Source organism: Rhinopithecus bieti, unplaced genomic scaffold, assembly GCF_001698545.2.
Source record: "Rhinopithecus bieti isolate Rb0 unplaced genomic scaffold, ASM169854v2 scaffold_42380, whole genome shotgun sequence".
Taxonomy (NCBI): Eukaryota; Metazoa; Chordata; class Mammalia; order Primates; family Cercopithecidae; genus Rhinopithecus; species Rhinopithecus bieti.
Window position 1 is genome coordinate 188,609 of NW_016818327.1, and position 20,233 is coordinate 208,841.

The window sequence follows — 20,233 nt, forward strand, 5'->3', positions numbered from 1 at the left end:
AATTCTTAAGCTTTAAGTTAAAAAGGAAAAGAAACATTATACACATCTAGCCCTATATAGTCCATCCTTATTGCACGTGGATTCTTTATTACTACTGGCTTTACTTTTTCATTTTCCTCTAAATAAATAAAGATATATGGCCGGGCGCGGTGGCTCAAGCCTGTAATCCCAGCACTTTGGGAGGCCGAGACGGGCGGATCATGAGGTCAGGAGATCGAGACCATCCTGGCTAACACGGTGAAACCCTGTCTCTTACTAAAAACTACAAAAAACTAGCCGGGCGAGGTAGCGGCGCCTGTAGTCCCAGCTACCCGGGAGGCTGAGGCAGGAGAGTGGCGTGAACCCGGGAGGCGGAGCTTGCAGTGAGCTGAGATCCGGCCACTGCACTCCAGCCCGGGTGACAGAGCGAGACTCCGTCTCAAAAAAAAAAAAAAAAAAAAAAAAAAAAAAAAAAAAGATATATGAGAGAGAAGCTGAACGTTATAGTTTTCGTAGTAGTCTAGAATTTGTTAGTTGGTTGATAAGTAGCAATTTCTTAAAAACTTAAGAAATTCAGTAGCTTGGAACATAATACAGGTACTCTGTAGAAACATTGCTTTTATCTAATGAATATGAAGAGCTAGTTTTTGTTGTTGTAATGTGTGACTTTGTAGGTATTCTTCATTTTGGAAAAAGATATACTTACATTTTTGCCCCATTCCTGGAAAGCTTTTCTCCTTAAATGGGACGAAGCTGAAAAGTTTATTACCATCCCCACACCCCAAAGAGACTTTCAAACAAGTTAAGTTGAAATATTTTCTGTTCTACTTACTACTACCACCACCACCACCACCACCACTACTACTAATGCCTTCATTTACATTGTGCTTTATAGTTAAAAAGGCCCGTTTATATACATCATTCCAGCAGATTTTTGTAATGACCCATCTATTATAGTCAGGGGCTAATATTGCTATTCTTGTTTTACAAATGAGAAAAGTGAATCTTATACCTGGCACTTAGCCATTTAGCGAATCATTCATGTTCTCTCTCTTTCTCTGTTTGTCTCTCTCTCACATTATTTTCACCCTTCACTCTCTGTTTTGGGGGAAACATTTATTCTCCATTCTCAATACTTGCTTCCATGTGAGGGATATTCATTACCGTAATGAATGATCTCTGTTCATTCTGCACAAGCCTGTCGAGGGCAGGATCTTCTCATGGAACGGCCTGTCCTCTTAGCACTGTCTGTGACTGGGCTGGGGAAAATACGTGTCATAACAATACTGAACCACATAAGGAAGCCCACCACTTGCAGGAAAAACACACACACACTCACACACACACTATTCAATATTATCTTTACCAGTATTCAAAGTGATGTTTTGTACTCTGTCTACTCTTTTAAGTCAATTTGTTCAGAATTCGGGCAAAGAAAAGAGGTACTGAATTACTTGGCCTCCTCAGAGATTCCAATAGTGTCAATATCAGACTTTATTTTTTTTAGCATATTAGTGAGAGTTAGAAATCTGGTAGCATTTTTAGATCTTTAGACATATATATTCTGTTCCATTTTGACTGAAAGATCCTTGTGATGCTGTGAGATTGAAGCCATTTTCAGCAGTGGTTGAAGAGCCCTGGGAGTCCCTTTTCAGCATAAAGGTGCTTAAGGTGCACTAGATTCCTGAACCTCCAAGCCTGTTTTCACAGCAGCTGCTCCATGCTTCCTTAACGTTTTCATAATTCACATGAAGTTAAAATTCAGGGTAATATTCTACTGCTAAAATTATTTGAATACTCTTGATCCAAATAAATATAAAAATACCAAATTTATCGAAAATCCAAAGGCTATCCAAGACTTTTAAAATTGTTGATATATGTTGTATAATTTTGCAAAATATTTACTTCCTTTATTATAGTTTTATTACAATTGCTCCTAATGACAAACTAGGAAAAACCATTAAGTCATTCCAAAAATGTTTATGGAGTGTCTGCCATATGAAGGAACAGTGCTAGGCCAAGAGAATAGAGTGGTGAGTCACAGACGATATGGCCCTTGCCCTCATGGAGTTTGCAGTCTTGTGTGGGGAGTAAACATTAATCAAACAATCTGCTGGCATGACTTTGTAGAAGAAATGTGTACATGTCACCTCGTTGGTATAATAAGGGAATATGACCTATTTAGTGATGCAGAAGGTTCTTCTCTGAGAAAATGATAGTTGAGCTAAGAGGACGGTAATAAATGGGAAGTGTGAGACTCAAGAACTAAATGAATTTAAAAATAAGTATTGGAAATGGATAAAATTGTACAATGTGTAGGACAAATGGGGTGAAACAGACTACATGTGAACAGTTGGAAGAGCAGTGAGAACCCAGATAGTATTTATACAAAGGAGTTCTTGGTGTCAAAGTAAGACAATACAGTATCAAAGGAGACCAGGCGGGATGGCCCATGCCTGTAATCCCAGCACTTTAGGAGACTGATGTGTGCAGATCACCTGAGGCCAGGATTTGGAGACCAGCCTGGCCAATATGGTGAAACCCCATCTCTACTAAAAATACAAAAAAATAGCTGGGCATGGTGGTGCATGGCTGTAATCCCAGCTACTCGGGAGGCTGAGGCATGAAAATCACTTGAACCCAGGAGGTGGAGGTTGCAGTGAGCCGAGATCATGCCATAACACTACAGCCTGGGCAATAGAGTGAGACTCTGCCTCAGAGATAAATAAATAAACAAACAAATAAATAAATGTATCGAAGGATATCAACACAGTGTTTATAGATGTGAGCAACTGCAGAAATGTCTATGACCAACTAACATGTCAAGAATTCAAGCACAGAGTATCAGAGAAAGTTTAGCAAGAACAAGAGCAAAGCTGTGTCCTCAGCCTGGGGTATTGGGCAGCTTATCAAAACAACTACTGGCACACAGTTCATAATGATATTTTGTCAATGACTGATGGCATATATGACAGTGATCCCATAAGATTGTCACTTTTTTTTACTGTAGCCTCTCTATGTTTAGATACGCTTAGAAACAAATGCTTACCTTTACAGTTCCTACAGTCACAAGCTGTACAGGTTTGTAGCCTAGGAGTAATGGGCTGTATGTATCGCCTAGGTATGTAGTAGGCTATACCATCTGGGTTTGTGTAAGTCTACTCTATTATCTCCTCACAAAGACAAAATTGCCTCATGATGCATTTTTCAGAAGGCCTCCATCATTCAGCGATGTATGACTATATTTAAACACAAGGGAGCATGTCAGGGACTGAGACACTGAAGCCAAGGAATGACATCAGAGCTGGATTAACAGCAAGTGTATCTTACTTCTCAGTTCCTCCAGCCTTGAATCAGAACTCCACAAGCCTCCTTGACTATAGACAAGATTGGTCACAAAGTATAAAGTTGAAGTTCAAGTGACATAGTGTCCATAGAAGAGGCTATTGTGAAGGGAAATCTGTGAAACATGCTGAGTGTTAGGAGGAATTTAGGTACTTTTGTAAATAAGTTACATGAAGATGTTACTGTAAAGATGGACATAGTTTGTTTACTAAATTTCAAAGCTCTTCCAAAATGTCCTCATTAGCCAAGACCAGAGAGCAGCATACTAGAAGAAGAGGCCTTTCAGGAACCAAACATAGCCCATGGAGATTATGATCAAAATTTTAAAGAAAACTTTTCAAAGGTTTTTTTTTTTTTTTTTTTTTTGAGACAGGGTCTCACTGTGTTGCCCATGCTGGAGTCTAGTGGCACTATCCTGGCTCACCACAGCCTGTACCCCCTAGGCTCAGATGATCTCTCCACCTCACCTCAGCCTCCTGAGCAGCTGGGACCACAGACACATGGTTAATTTTTTACATTTTTTTGTAGAGACGAGGTTTTCACTTTGTTGCCCAGGCTGGTCTCAAGCCCCCTGGCTCAATAGTCCACCTACCTCAGCCTTCCTAAGTGCTGGGATTACAGGCGTGAACCACCACACCCAGCCCCAAACATACATTTTTATAGATTTGTAGTAAAACTATGTTAGAAGTGAAGATGGTATTTTAATTATGACTAGGATATTAGTTAATTCCAAACAGAACGTAAAAACCTAGTTATATAATTTTATTGCTTAAAGACTCAGTAATCTAGTCCAGTTAATTTCTCAAAGTATGTGCTAGAGAACATGACTGTTACAGATATTCTATGGAAAACATTCTGTACTTTTGGAGATACCACATACACTACTCTCCCCTACCTTTGCACATGTCTGCTACAGACTCTTAGAAGTTCTTAATAAATATAGAACTTGCTTAGTTTGGTTTAACTGAGTATTCCTCACATTTATTTGGCATTATGTTTCTTCAGAGTACCTCCTTGTATCCAGATGTTCCAAGACACATACTGTGGAAAACGCTGTATCTCAAACTGTCATCTTAATTATTTTTTTAGAGTGTATGTAGTTTATAGAATGGACATTTTATGTGCATATTTCACTTGAAATTCTGAATATGAAAAAGGGAGACCAATACCTACATTTCCAAAAGAAGGAAACGAAGGCCTAACATATTTGTGTTAATTCAGGATTACCTGTATTACATGTAATGTTAAATAACATTTGATCTTTGTTATACCTTAGGAGTAGTGTGCCCTAAAAGAGAATGTATTTTTATTAGTCAACATGATATGGTTTGACACATGAAAGCCTTTGCTAAACCTTTTGTTTCTTGCTAAACTACTTACTTTCTCAGGGAAAGGAAAGCTTTTTTTTTTTTTGAGACGGAGTCTTGCTCTGTCGCCCAGGCTGGAGTGCAGTGGCCGGATCTCAGCTCACTGCAAACTCCGCCTCCCAGGTTCACGCCATTCTCCTGCCTCAGCCTCCCGAGTAGCTGGGATTACAGGCGCCCGCCACCTCGCCCGGCTAGTTTTTTGTATTTTTTAGTAGAGACGGTGTTTCACCGTGTTAGCCAGGATGGTCTCGATCTCCTGACCTCGTGATCCAACTGTCTCGGCCTCCCAAAGTGCTGGGATTACAGGCTTGAGCCACCGCGCCCGGCCAGGGAAAGGAAAGCTTAATGGAGTATCTCACAAAAATGTCTAGGATTGCGTAAGTAAATAATTTCTTTTTAATTGTTGGATGCCTCAGAGCTTTTTTGCCAAGGGATGAAAATGTCATTTTCTTTGGAATGTGACATAGCGTTACTCTTAGAGACATTCAGATTTTTCACAGTCCCAGTCTTCTTCCTAGAGGATGGAGGAATGGACCTCTCTGTGAGTTTGCCTGGTTGGGGTGGAGGGGCTACTCAGTAAATTCTTTGGACATTTTCCCATTTATTTACTTCTGAGACATTTTATAATCAGCTTGGAAAGCCTACTAATTTTCTTTAACTTTTAGCAAACAGTGAAGCATGTGTAGACAAAAATTTTGAAGGGTATTTAAATTGAGGAAAAACATGAAACCATGCTTTATGAAATATGCCTTCTGTGTTAGAATATATTGAGGTAATGCATATATTAATTAACTTCATTTAGCCATTTCACAATGTACACATATTTCAAAACATGTTGCACACCATAAATATATACAATTTGTTGGTTAATTTTTAAAAATAAAAAGGAATAAAGACCTAACATATTTATACAATTGTATAAATATCAGCACTGATCATGAACCACTTAAAAATATTTATCTAGGTACTTTTTTTCTGCTAATTGAGATCTAAAAGAATGCCAGTGACCAGTTAGCAAAGAAAAATATCAGGAAACCTGTCTTTGAATAAAATATTTATCTGCACAGTTTGATTTAGTTGGGTTGTTTGGCTTATATTTATTGAAAACTACATTGTATAGAACTACTTAATTATTTTCTAGTTGTTTTATTTCTAGGTGACAGTACATTGACATCTATATTAGAATATACACTTTAATAATGATCAGTTATAAAATGCTGGAGAAGATACGGAGAATGGGAACTCTTATATACTGTTGATGGGAATGTAAACTAGTACAGCCATTATGGAAAACAGCTTGGAAGTTTCTCAGAAAACTAAACATAGAACTATCATGTGATCTAACAATCCCACTAATATCTGTTTATATTAAAAAAAAAAAGAAATCAGTGAATCAAAGGGATACCTGCCCCTCCATGTTTATCGTAGCATTGTCCTCAGTAGCCAACATATGAAATCCATCAACAAATGAATGGATCAAGAAAATGTAGAACATGTACACAATGGAATACTATGTAGCCATAAAAAAGAATGAAATCTTGTCATTTGCAGCCACATGGGAGGAACTGGAGGTCATTATATAAAGTGAAACAAGCCAGGCATAGAAAGACAGATGGCACATGTTCTCACATGTGAAAGCTAAAAAAGTTGATCCATGGAGATAGAAGTTAGAATGATAATTACCAGAGGCTGGGAAGGGTGTTGGGGGTGGGGGACAGGGAGGATGAGGCTGAAGAGAGAGGTTGGTTAATGTGTTCAATGTGTCACATAGAAGGAATAAGTTCTAGTGTTTAATAGCACAATAGGGTGACTATAGTTAATAATAATTTATTGCATGGTTTTAAATAGCTAGAAGAGAAGATTTGAAATGTTCCCACTACAAAGAAATAAATGTTTGAGGTAATGGAGATCCTAAATATCCTGATTTTACCATTACACATTTTATGCATGTATCAAAATATCACATGGATCCCATAAACATGTACAAATATATGTCAGTAAAATATTTTTTAAATAAAAGGGCCAGATGCAGTGGCTCACACCTGTAATCCTAGTACTTTGGGAGGCTGAGGCAGGCAGATCACTTGAGCTCAGGAGTTCTAGACCAGCCTGAGCAACATGGTGAAACCCCGTCTCTACCAAAAATATGAAAATTAGCTGGGCATGGTGACATACGTCTGTCGTTCCAGCTACTCAAGAGGCTGAAGCATGAGAATCTCTTGAATCTGGGAAGTGGAAGTTGCAGTGAGCCAAGATCACACCACTGTACTCCAGCCTGGGCAACAGAGTGAGACTCTGTCTCAAAAATAAATAAAGTAAAATGAATTATTTTGCAAAAAGAGAGAAAAAAAAGAATGATCAGCTAGAACTATATCAGCAATTCTTGATGTCTTATCCGAGGGTGGAATGGGGTTTTATGGTCTTATCTGGGCAGTTTGCCTTTATTCGTTTTCTAGATTTTGCTATAGCAAGCACGTTTTTAGTATAGTTTTATACCGTCTTAAACCGTAACTGTTTTAAACAGTTATAGTACTGATAAGAACTGAGGCTTAACTTGGATTTAACTGAGATGAAATTAACAGAAGGTAGAACTCAGGAAAAGGAAGACGGACAATTCTAAAACATGTGATACCTAATATAAGTGAAGAACTCTATGTTTTATGCATTTGCTTTCAGGAATCTCCTGTTTATATAGCACATACATTTTAAGTTCTTGCTCAACAATAGGAGTTATTGGTTTTTCTTTAGTCATAATTTCTCCCCAAATGTTATGTAATTTTGTTTGATGAGGATCCTTTCCATGCATCCCCACCTCTCTTTTACTCTTTCTCATAATAATTCAAGTCCTATGATAACCAACCAGAAAGTATTTACTTCTAAGTTTCTTAATGCCTGGGTCCCAATGTTGTCTCAAATCAGTTTCTTTTTTCATCCTTAGTTGAAACAACCACCCCCTCTCCGCCCCGCCCAAAAAAGTCTTAATCTTGTGGGGTTAAATAAAAGAAAGAATGTAGTGAAAGGAAGATTCCTTTTATGCAAGCAGCAGAGAACTTGTAGGGATGACTGAAAGTGCCTGAGGGCATTTGGTCCCTATTGGTTTTCACTTCAAATGCAACGGTGCCCACAGATAGCCTGTATTGTTGTCAGTTAAATGGGATCATGAGTGTCTGAAAGGTGTTTGAGAATGAACCGAAAATCATTTTCACAAGTGGATGATTACTTCTGCCACATGTTAACCGAACTCTATCCGAATGGCCCAGATTTTTGAGCCTGCATTAATTGCTCTTTCAACCTTGACTGAGGCTTCTCTTATGAAAGCCCTTTCCAGGACTAAACCACTCTATATATTGATTTTTTTTTTCTTTTGTATTTTCCTTGAAAATGAAGGCTTGTAGAAGAAAAGGCTTTATCATTCAAAATGTAAATTGGTTGTTGCATTTCTTTGAATAAAGCGCTAGACTCATAAGTGATCCACCAAAATTAATAGTTCTTTTTTTCAGGCTCCAAATAATTCCCATCTTCCGTATACAATTATGTTTTTCAAATATTCATTAGTGATGATTTTTCATCATAAAGTAAAACCATGAACTCTCACAGCATGGACTCAGTGCAAATAAATTGTCATATTCTCATTTCTATTAGAATTGTGTGCCACCACTCTAATTGAAACTAAACTACAATATTTAGTAATGTGTGGAGAATTTTTATGTGTTGAAGTATTCCTTGAACAATCTTCAAGTTAGAAAGGTTTTGTAAAGTGTTTTTAAAGTGTTTGAGTAAGCAAGTTCTTTATTTCATTTTACTATTTTCTATTTAAAATCTCGCGTAGAGAATATTAGCTATGTCTTTACTATTACTAGAATAATATGGGATCTAGTTCAAACATATTGTGATATGAAGATGGGTTAAATCTCAAGTTTTTAATCAGAAAATGAGTTCTTAAAATGTCATTGACTTTTGTGATTATAAATGTTAGCCAAGAATATATAGTATTTAAAGGAAAATGGCTAAATAGTTAAACTTATTTCTGAGGTTTTTGGCTCAAAAGAAAACAAATCAGAATATTACATATGAATGCATTTAAAAAAACACATGCACACATTCAACCGGGTACTATGTAAAGACAAGCATTTAAAATAGTTTTGTCGTATCAACATTGCACCATTAATGCTTGAAATTTATTTTTACTAAACTTCATTTTACTCAACAAATCTATTGCCAAGAACAATTTCATTGGTACTAAAATACATATGTTAATGATCAGGAAGTCTTTCTAAAGAAAAGTTTTTGTTCCTACTGTCACAGAACATTCTGATGGATTTCATAAAGACTATTTTTGTTCACAAATGAAAGCTTTTAGAAGTAATTGTGGTGTTGTCTTCCAGCTACCTTATTAATAGTTGACTCTTTAAAAAATCATGTTGACGCCAAAAGGTTGTATAATTTTAATGTAGGTACTGAGATACTCTACTGACTATACATAACTATAGATATAGAAGATTTTAAAAATATACTATTTGCCTTGTTGGTAGTAGTTATTTTGGCTTAAGGACTGGTCATTTCCTTTAAAAAAAGAATCAATTAGGCAAATACCATTTAAAAAACTGTTTTCTCTTGACTTTTTTTCCAAACAGCATAAAATATATTCTACACTTCTAAATCATATATTAAATATATAATCAAAAATTTGAAAGTTTCATTTCTTCATATCTCTGATATTTGATGATACAATATGACCTAAGAATAGCTGGATTTTTTTTTTTTTTAAGTCATAGGGGAAAGAAACTGGTATATATTTAGTTGTCTTTGTGCTTTGTTTCCTAGCAATCAGATATGTGTTTCTTTGGAGCAAATAGTGCTCTCCATTTGGAATAACCCAGAAGAGGGATTAATACTTTATGATTATTGCTATGTTTATACTGACTGATAGAACCAAATGCTTCCAGGCTTTACTCTTGTGTGTTAAATCCGAGCTTTGTGTCAGTGCTTGCTAATTTCTTTGTTACCTAATCCCATGCAAGAAGAAAAGATTTTAAAGTTAAGCAGACAATTTTTTGTTGTTGTTGTTCAAAGGGAACAACTTCTTAATACCTTGCTTAAGTTGGATGTGTTCATGAAGACAAATACTTTAAATAGTATCTGAGCGGTTATTTTAAAATAATCCAAAACACTCTAGTTACATGAATATTGTGATGCATTGGAAATAGCTCAATAGAAAAAGTGTTATAGTTAAATTAGTTTTGGAAATATGTGCTTGTAAAAATGTCATGTACAATGGAATACCTCTTTTAACCCCATTCAAATAATTACTGGATCAAATTTAACTTTGATTAGGGATTCCCTCCACCTCCCCACCAGCCCCACCACCAACCCAGGGCCATAATAGAGTACTGGAGAATGTAGCATGGCCGTGAAAACTGATATTTGTGTTCTTTTGTTTTTCCATTCATTTCTGATTTAACTAAAAGAATTTGACAAAGATGACAACAAAATATTTAAAACCAAATTCTGTAGGTTGGTGGAAATGAATGTTAAAAAGCCCTCAGACACACACACACACAGAATCTGCTTTCCTCTTTAAGATCAGGTGAAAAAAACTCACAGTACTCATTAGAAAATGCTTCTCTCATGCTGTGTGATAGATACTTATTTTATTGGATAACATTGTAAATTGTCACATAAAACCCAGTTAAATGTGTGTTCCCAGTCTAACTGGTATTTGACAGGTCTTATTTACATACCCTTAAAAAAAAACTTCTTTGAGTTAATCATACAATCATGAGGAAGCTAGTAATGACTCAGCAGGTTACAAAATATTGAGGGAGAATACAGCTGCAGCATAGACCCACTAGCAAATCTCTAGTACACCTAGCCGAGGTACTCTCTGTTCAGCCTGACACACACATTTCTTAGGTAATATTTTTCTATATGTTTATTTGGTAGATTCATACTTTATAAAGCAATAAAATGCCAATTGTCCAGAATGCAAATGATAATAACATTAAAAACGGATTTTTTAAGACAAGTTAATAGCTATCAAAGATCTGTTAAATTAATGCCATTTCCATTGTATGTCAAATAAATGGTTATATTTAATTTTATCAGCTGTTCATTTTCCTTTTACAGCATTATGCAGTTATAATTTATTTTTATAACAGTGACTCTCAGATGCTATGGGATTCTTCCTAATCATTAAAGATCAAGTTATATTTTCTAACTGTTTGAAGTCAACTTGATTTTTATACGCAGATTCTTTAAAAATTGGCTATAGATATATATACAGTCTTTCTATATAGAGTAACTCATTTTTCTGTAATTAAGGATACTAGAGCCTGTAAATGTAATGAATAAAATCTATTGCCTAAGTAGAGCATAGTATCAGGTTAAATGTAACTTTCGTGTATTTTCTGAAATAGAACTCTTTTGGCCTTAGATACCATAAAAAAAAAAAAAATTATAACCTAACACTGAACATTAAGAAACAACAACAAAGAATAGTAATTCAACAGTAATGCCAGGCATAAGATGGGTTAGGAGAAAATGCTTTTTTAGTTTTGTAGATGTCTTCTAGTAAATGGATTATCTGATAGTTACCAAATAGTGAAAAGATTTTTGCTCCATTTTCCTCATTCCCTCCACGTTCCAGGCCTTCTGAGGTAAAAGGATTACCCATCTACAAGGAATTTAGACTACTCTAAATTCCAAAACTTGAGAATGACCTTGGAAACTAGAAAACCCATTTAAGCATGAAAGCTTATAGGATGTCTCCACTGTACTCAAGATAATGAGATAAAGGACTTTATCTTTGGTCTCCATACCAGAAATACATATGTATAGTAATAATGACCACAATCCCCCAAATATTTAATAATGGTAACTTTTTCTGACTACAAAAGTAAGATGTACCTTTATACATTTGCTGATGGTAACTAAAAATGGTATAGCTAGTTTGGAAAACAATTTGGCAGTTTCTTGTAAAGTTAAACATGTACTTTCAATATGACCCCACAATCCCACTCCTAGATATTTACCCAGGAGAAATGAAGACATGCTTACACAAAAAGACTTGTAAACAAGTGTTTATAATAGCTTTATTTATGATATCCAAAGAAGTGAAAACAAATATCCACCAACTAGTGAATAAACACATTCTTGCAAATCCCTACAATGGAATATATTGCTTAGCAATGAAAGGAGTGGGCTTCTGATATTAACTACATACAACAACATGGATGAATCACCAAAGCATTCTACTCAATGAAAGAAGTCAGACAGAAAGGCTACATATTGAATAATTCCAATTATATGTTCTGGAAAAAGAAAAATGATAAGATCAGAAATCAAATGAGGGGTTGCCAGAGCTAGGGATGTAAGGAAGTGATTGATCATAAAGGGCATAAGGAGACTTTTGGGGAGGTGGAAATGTTCTATAAGTTGATTGTGGTGGTGGTTACATGACTGTGTCAACACTTACCAAATCAGATTCCTGAAACAGGTAAATTTTACTTTATGTAAACTATACCAATAAACTTTACTCAAACAGTGAAAGGAAGACATGGCCAATGTAGACATAGTGGAAATATAGAAAGGCATAAAGAATAGTATGAAATTCATCTTTAATTTCACTCATGAGATGTTAACTATAAGATTAACATTTTGTTGCATTTTTCTAGATATTTCTGTATGCATATAATATGAACTCGTGTGACTACCTTTTTAAAACATAACATTATAAGAGTTTTCCCATATCATTAGTCCCTCTGTCCCCCTGCTTTCTGTCTTCAAAGTAACCCAACATTTTAAGCAAATTTGTTAATCCATCATTTTGATGATGTTGCAGCTGATTATTATTCTTCATGCAGGACCTTCACTGTCAGCAAGACTGACACTGAGTAGCTTGTGGTGTTGATGGTTTGTGTGTCACTATTTACTTTCACTTGTATATGACCCAGTTGCCCAGCAGTCTGCAAAGTGAGACACTTTGAAAGAGCTGAGAAGCAGGCTGTGGTTACAGGCAAAGGTCATTCCAGATGCTGTCTGTGGCTCCGAGCCAGCTATTTGGTGCATATCTTGCCAGTTCACTTTCATAGAGGGCACCTGTCATGTCCACAGTATCTAGCTCCAGAGGTCATTGCTGTTAACCCTGAAATAAGAGCTTGGGTATGTGCATTTCAAAACAGGAAACTGCAGAGGAAAGACAGAGAAAGAGCAACTAAATACCTGTCACTAGAACCACAGAGAAGAAATTAGAAGCTAGAGCAAAGGTGGAGCAAAGGGTTTTAAGGGGTCCTTGAGAAGAAACAATGAACAGGTAAGAATAAGAGCAGTAATGTCTCAGCCAGTCATGAAATGAATTCACATTCCATCCACAAGCACAGATGATGGAATGAATTAAGGGCATATCATAAATGCTAAATAGAAGTTCACCAAACACTTCAGTTAGCTGATGTGCTGAAAGAAAATATATAATTGGTTTGGACTATTTGGGTGATGTTTTACAGTGCAAGAACTTTGTTTTTATTTTGACTTTTAGTGACTCCATGGTTATTTTTTCCCCCTGGATTCTGAAAATTTCTGGGAATTTTCAGGGAATTAAGAAGAATACTTAAATCTGCCATAACTTTACCACTCAGAGATACTATTAGTAATATTTTTGAATTATTTTTACATATTCTTTGACAAGTTCCAAATCATTAACTATGTGTGTGGTTTTGAATCCTACTCTTTTCATATAGTATTACAATGTGATACTTTCTATGTTATTAATTTTATCAAAAACATAATTTCATTGGCAACATGGTATTTCTCTGTGGATATGCCAGCATGTATTGAATAATTTTACTGCTGCTGGACATTTGTTATCAGTTTCCAATAATATAAACAACACTGTTCTATGTATCCCTACAGCATACACCTTTATATGCACCTCTTTATTACCTTAATACATTCGGGAATGAAAGAATATGACTATTTCTATGTATTGACATGTTATCCTACAGAAAGATCATCTCCCAAGATGTTACACTCCCACTAGTAGTGAATGAGTGTGCATTCATTCCCCACACCTTAGCCAACTTCCTTTGTCACTGTTTCTAAAGAGGGGAGGGGGGAAAACAGTATGTTTATTGTGTTTTGCAAAATAGGATTATTTTAATAAGACAGAAACTAAAGATTCAGCCTAAGATTTTAGCTTTAAAAGTTGTGGAAGTCTAAAATCTTAAGCCCCTAAATAAATAGTTAATCATAATACTTTAAAAAAAAAAACACTCAGAATTATATATAAATTTAGTTTGAACAGCCTCTGCACTGTGAATCCTTCATTTCAGAATAAAGGATTATGATAAAATATTGAAAAATCTTTCTTTAATTTTAAAATTAGGCCTCTACCTGTCATATTTTAAACTTCTAGCAATATTTTCCACTTTTGTAGGGAATGTGTTTATAATTTTGTGACATAATTTTGGAATAGCTCTCCACAACAGGGTCACACTAATTTTTAATTTCTTCTTTTTCCTCCCTGATATTTCAGTATATCACCTGTATATTCAGTAAGAATAATATTCTCAAATGATTGGCTAATCATTTCAATTCAGCTTACTAAAGTCAATGCAAAGTTAAAGAAAAGCCGTGGTTACAACTATGTAAAACTACACAATGGCATATTCATTACTATCTGAATTTTGTAATTAAAAAATTTGCAGTGAGATGCTTTCATAAGTCAGGTAAATCCCATAAGGATGGAGCTAGCAGAGACCTTAGAAATCAGCAAATCCATCCTTCCATTTGATAGGTGAGGACATGGAGACTGAGATTGGTGCAGGCACATTTTGGGGTCACCCAGCTGGACAGTGACCCTTCACCCTGGATTCTTGGCTCTGCAGCTGGCTGCTCTTCAGGCCGCACTACTCAGCTTCAGTCACCTGAGAACTGAAGCATTGATAACTATGTCCTCAATTAATAGCCTTTGTCTCTCCTAAGAATTGCATGTAAGAATAAAATTCCTACTGATTCTTTGATTATCCTTTCTAACTCCTACTTTGCTCAATTTGTGGTAAGGACTGACAAATTGATAAGTCACATAAATCAATTCCCTTTTAAGAACCGAGAATAAGCTAACTCATTTTGTAACACAGAAGCTGCATGTTGTCTCACTTTCCTAATGAGCTAAACTTTGCCTTTAGCAGGCTGGTCTCAGAAATAAATACCTATGGAAGAAATATGATTACATGGAAGCACAACATTATTCATCTTCAGTATTCTTTGGCTTTTGTTTTTCTTTCCAGATATCTGTATGCCCTTGGACAGAAGGTTTGGAAAAGATGGAAAAAACGTTACTTTGTTCTAGTTCAGGTTAGTCCTTTTTTCCTGTTAAATAATCACTCTTAAGATAGCAGCTGTCAAAATGTGTTTATGTGGGTTATATCTGTCAAAATTTACTGTTTTAGAAATTAAAATATGTTTAAGCCACTTTAAATAAAAGCAGTACATTCATTACATGCTAACACTAAAGTTTTTATGTAAAATAACTGTTTTCCAAGGCAAACAATTTAGCGAAATAAGTGGCATTGTTTTATGCTTTTGTACTCTTTACCCTCTGGCTTAATAGAAGGTAACTGTATTCTTGCATCAGCTTCTGCATTCAGTTTTTTGCAATATCAGATAAAATGTAGCCTCTGGAAAACTCAATTTTATACTAATCGGAGAAAAGTGTGAAAAGGCAAATAACTTCTGAATATTCTTATAAAGACAGTTTTGACCTTGTAGACCCTCTGAAAATATCCTGGAGATCTCTGGGATTCCAAGACTATACCTTGAGAACCACTGCATCATTCTATATTTTATATATAAAGCATAATACATATAATCATTCATTTTAATATAAATATTATATTTGTACTAACTGGCATTTTAATGCAAATATGCTGCCATTTAATGCAAATATGCCACATTTAGTACAAATAAGCCAAAAAAATCACCTGTTCACATAAATATGTTTTTAAGTCAACTTGCCTGGTATATATTTGTTTATGATTGGATTCTGAACATATATTATCAGAACGTGCAGTTTGGCTGACTCTTCTTTGTAATCATGAATAACTTTGCTCATAAAACATACTAATTAAGTTAAATTTATATTAAAGAATACCCTTCTAAGTAATAGTCACTCCAGTCCGTGATAAATCCAAGCTATTTTGTTCCCAATATATGACAAGAGTATCACTCTTAGAATTCTTAACACAAAACATTCTGTAAAAATCTCATTGATTCCAATGGCACACATTAAACAAGCTTAACTGGATGAGATCAGAATGACATGGTAAAATGCCAAGGAAGGAAAATGATCATTTGCTGTCTTCCAGCAAGTACGTACAGCCATCCATCAATTGCTGGATAAAATTACTTTATTGATGTCCCATGATAGCCTGGTAACTCCATGAAAAGTGTGAAAACTCAGTGAAAAGTAGTTTTATCTACATGGCAAACAGCCAGCCTATTTTTTTTTTTCCCCTAGCTAAAAGGTAATCTCTTCTTACGTGATTAGAACTAATAGTCGGTCAACTTTAATAAAAGATACATATACATGCACACACAGATTTAATTTTTTTATATAGAGCCCTAGCATTTGCTTTGAAAAAGGTTACCTGTTTGGGGTTGTGAGTGATCTATTTTTCAAAAACCTTAAGGCATCTCCTACAGTTTCCACATTTAGTTTCTTACATTGGTGCATGAATTTAAATGCATTTCCTAAGCAATTTTAATAGATATTTCTGGACACTTATTTATATCTTATGGATATATTTCACTCATATCTAATTCGACAAGGTTGTGTTAGTGACTTGTCTTTATCAAGTTTTTCTAAAGCATTCAGCTGACTTTTCCTGGAAACAGCAGCTTCTTTTTCAGTTATTTTATGCATTTACGTAAAATCTCATTTAACTACATGATTTCAGTATCTAATGTTTTTAGCATAAACTAGTTTGGGAACAAACCCAGCTAACTTAGTAAGCATAGATCTTAACTGGTGGAAATAGGTATGAAAGAACATGGGAATGTAACCCAATAACCACAGATGTTTAGTATGTTATTTGCATTAGTCACTGTTTTTTTTTTATTTTTTATTTGATTGTTTTAACTGATTTTTTGAATATGAAAGTTAGACTTTTGCAGATCAGTCTTAAGAGGTCAAATTATCACCTCATGCTTTTTGCCAGGTAAGGTTCCAAGTAATCCTTTGCCCCTTATCTTATTTTCTAGCATATGATCATAAGACTCAGAAGTTATAAGGCAAATATGTATACTTCGATTATTACTCATAAGAGAGTTTAGAAATGAAGGAAGGAATTGTAATACTTTGAGACTATTAATTGGTGTGTTTTGGGGGGAAGATTAACCATGTCTTTGGGGAGCTAAAAGTGTTTTCTCAATAACAAAAATATGCTTTACATTTTAAAAGGGTTATCTAAGTTAATTCAAAGTAGGCAAACCCATATGTTTCATAATTTAAATTTAAGAAAGTACTACCAAATTATAATGAATTTGAATTTATTCTACCTGAGGTTTCTTCTTAAAATTTGAAGTCATGTTTTAGCATTATATATTTACTTTCCACACATATATGTGCATATATCCACATGCATTCATGCAGAGAATTCCATGCCCAAATGTACTGAGAATCCATGTCAGTATTCTGACAAGTTTTAAACACAAGTGAATCTTCCATTCAATTCCAAATGTAATGGGAAGGCAAATTGAAGGTACACACTTCAAAATCAAGATGGGTATGTATGGAGATTCAATGAGAATGACCCATTGGGAGGAACTGGGTAGTTTTATTAGTATTTTAAAGACAGTTCTGATTCTATCCACACATAGTTTGTAGGTCTATACCTGCAGGCTGCATTATTGAAAGGTGAAGGAATCATTTTCATAGGGAGGACAGTATACCCCTGCTGTGTCTGCCGCTGCCATCGGCAGAATGGTGCTCTGTTGATAATGTGAATCTCATCACCACTTGTGAGTGTGTATTATGAGTGATATCGCTGGAAATCCAACCATCAGCTCAAGAATTTGTACTCATAAAAATTGATTGAGAGTAAGGTTTGGCCAGCTGCAAAGTCATTGTTCAAAGTGAACACTCGAGGAGCCACTGAGGTGAAAAGACTTTTCAAAGACTCTCATGTAAACATTTAAATTGGAGTCAAAAGGTGGGAAAATAAATGATTTGTTAGTATTGAGTGTTTATTTGGCTTCTAAGTAAGATCATTTTGGTATCTGTTTATATTCTGATGCCAATATAGTTATAGTAATAAATAGATTTTAATGCTCTCTAAGAGGCTTCTTTTTTTTAATGAAGGTAAATTTTAGTTCAAGCCAAATTGAAAGAACAGTGATTTTGAAGAATATGCTTGAAATACTACCAGAATTAAACTTGTATATGTTTGTTACTTACTTTTCTTGTGCTTGTTCAGTGTTTTGTATTACATTTGGATGACATAATTGGTGTAAAGTACTTAAGATACTTTAATATATTGTAGTTCATTATAATAAAATAATCTGATACCTTTAACACTCTGTATTTGAGATCTGAGCAAATCAATTATTACTTCATTTTATATTCTAATGCCTATTCAAAAATGTATGTCCCAGGTGTTCCATATTCTGTAGTTAAAAAAAAAATTCTGAAGCACTCCCCAATTAACATAATTATTGCTATATTAAATCTAATACTCATTAAGCAATTACTGTGTGGCAAGCATTTATGTAAAACATTTGTAATACTTTATCTTATCAGAATAAGCCTATGAGGGTAGGTATTATTATTATACCCATTGTACAGATAAGAAAATAATACAGAGAGGGGTTTTGGAACTTACTCAGGATTGGGCAGTTTAGTAAGTGGTAGAGTCAAGCAAATCCAGTTCTGTCAAACTTCTATTTTCTCTGCCATACTGCTATGATTACATTGATGCTCATAACTACAGTTGATCTGAAGACAAACAGATACATGATAAATCACTATGGATCATTCATTTCATGAAGTACAAAACAGTGTTACTCTATTAGAAAAATGGCCAGGGATTGATGACATAATGAGGCCTGTGCTCATGAAGGCCACTGACTGTGTGACATCATTGGAAACTGAATAGACGTCTGTATTGTTTTGGCCCTGTATCAAAGTGTTCACTGCTTGTTGTTGATGTGTCAGAATCATGACTTGAAGTTGCTGCAAACAACAGCAGGCTATCAAGACATAATGTTAATTACATATCAGCTGAGTTGGCATGGGATGTAAACGGTCAGCCATGCCACAGAGTGATCCATACCTGCTGCAGATGTATGAGAGGCACTCTGTTAGTGAGATGTCATCAAGATCTGCTTTTAACATAAAGAAGTGGCTGCCCATCCTATTGATTTCTGAAATATTCAGCACACATGGGGACCCACTACAGCTGACACCTCTCACTCACTTGAGAATGAAGCTACCACCTGAAGAACGTGAAATTCAGTTTTATGCTCCAGGTTTAGTCTGGGACACTAGCTGATGTTTGCTTATGGCAGTAAGATAAAGTGAAATGAACAGACACATTGTTGCCAAATCAAGAAAATCATGGCATAATGACTTTTTAGCTTTATGCTTTAAATTGGATTAAAATTTACAAACCCAGGACATGCTCAGTGTAGGATAAAAATCAAACCATGCAATTTTTATGGTAGAAAATGAAAGGCCTCTTCGACACTCCTGCTGGCACTACCACCTTATTCTACTATCCTTTGCAAAAGTATTCAAGTAGCCATTGCTAATAGTGTGGCCTTCCAAACTTGTTTGGAAGGAGTTAGGCACCTTTAATTCATCACTGTGTGAAACACACATCCACTCATTCCTAATGGAATCATTTCGTGTATTTTTATTCTATGAGTTGCTTTGTTTCCCCTTTAAAAATATATCCATGAGAAGTTGCCATATCAATATATAAGAATCTATTTAATGCCAGGTGCCGTGAATCCCAGCATGTTAGGAGGCTGAAGCAGGAGAATCACTTGAGGCCAGGAGTTCAAGGCTGCAGTAGGCTATGATTGCACCGCTGCACTCTAGCCTGGGTAACAGAGCAAAACCCTGTCCAAAAAAAAAAAAAAAAAAAAAACCTTTTAAGAAAATAAATAAATAACTGGATTCTATATTATAAATTTACATACTTTTAACAGTCCTTGTTTGAACATTTAAGTTTTTTAAATCAAACAATGCCACTTCGAATGTTGTTTTTGTTGTGGAGGAGAAAAAAGTAATGCCACCATACAATATAATTCTTGTATATTAATCTTCATATATATGTGGGAGTATTCTTATAGAAATGAAATAAATTGCTGGCTAAAAATCCACAAAAGTTTACATTTTGTGAGCTTAATTTTTTTGAAAATTGTTCTACAAGATTCCATTTCAAATTGCTCAGAGTGTGTACATGTGTGTATTTCTGTGTATGCATTCATATGCATATATATGTCTTTATATCTACAGGTATGTGTATAAAATCTCCTACACAAGT

The 20,233-nt window shown here is 35.1% G+C and overlaps 1 protein-coding gene across 1 annotated transcript in view; it reads left to right on the plus strand.

Moving 5' to 3' along the window:
* Positions 1-20,233, plus strand: part of CADPS2 (calcium dependent secretion activator 2) — a 366,001-nt gene that overhangs the window by 140,142 nt on the left and 205,626 nt on the right. The window contains 1 exon segment of the mRNA XM_017856925.1: positions 14,975-15,041. Within this exon segment, the coding sequence (XP_017712414.1) occupies positions 14,975-15,041 (67 nt within the window).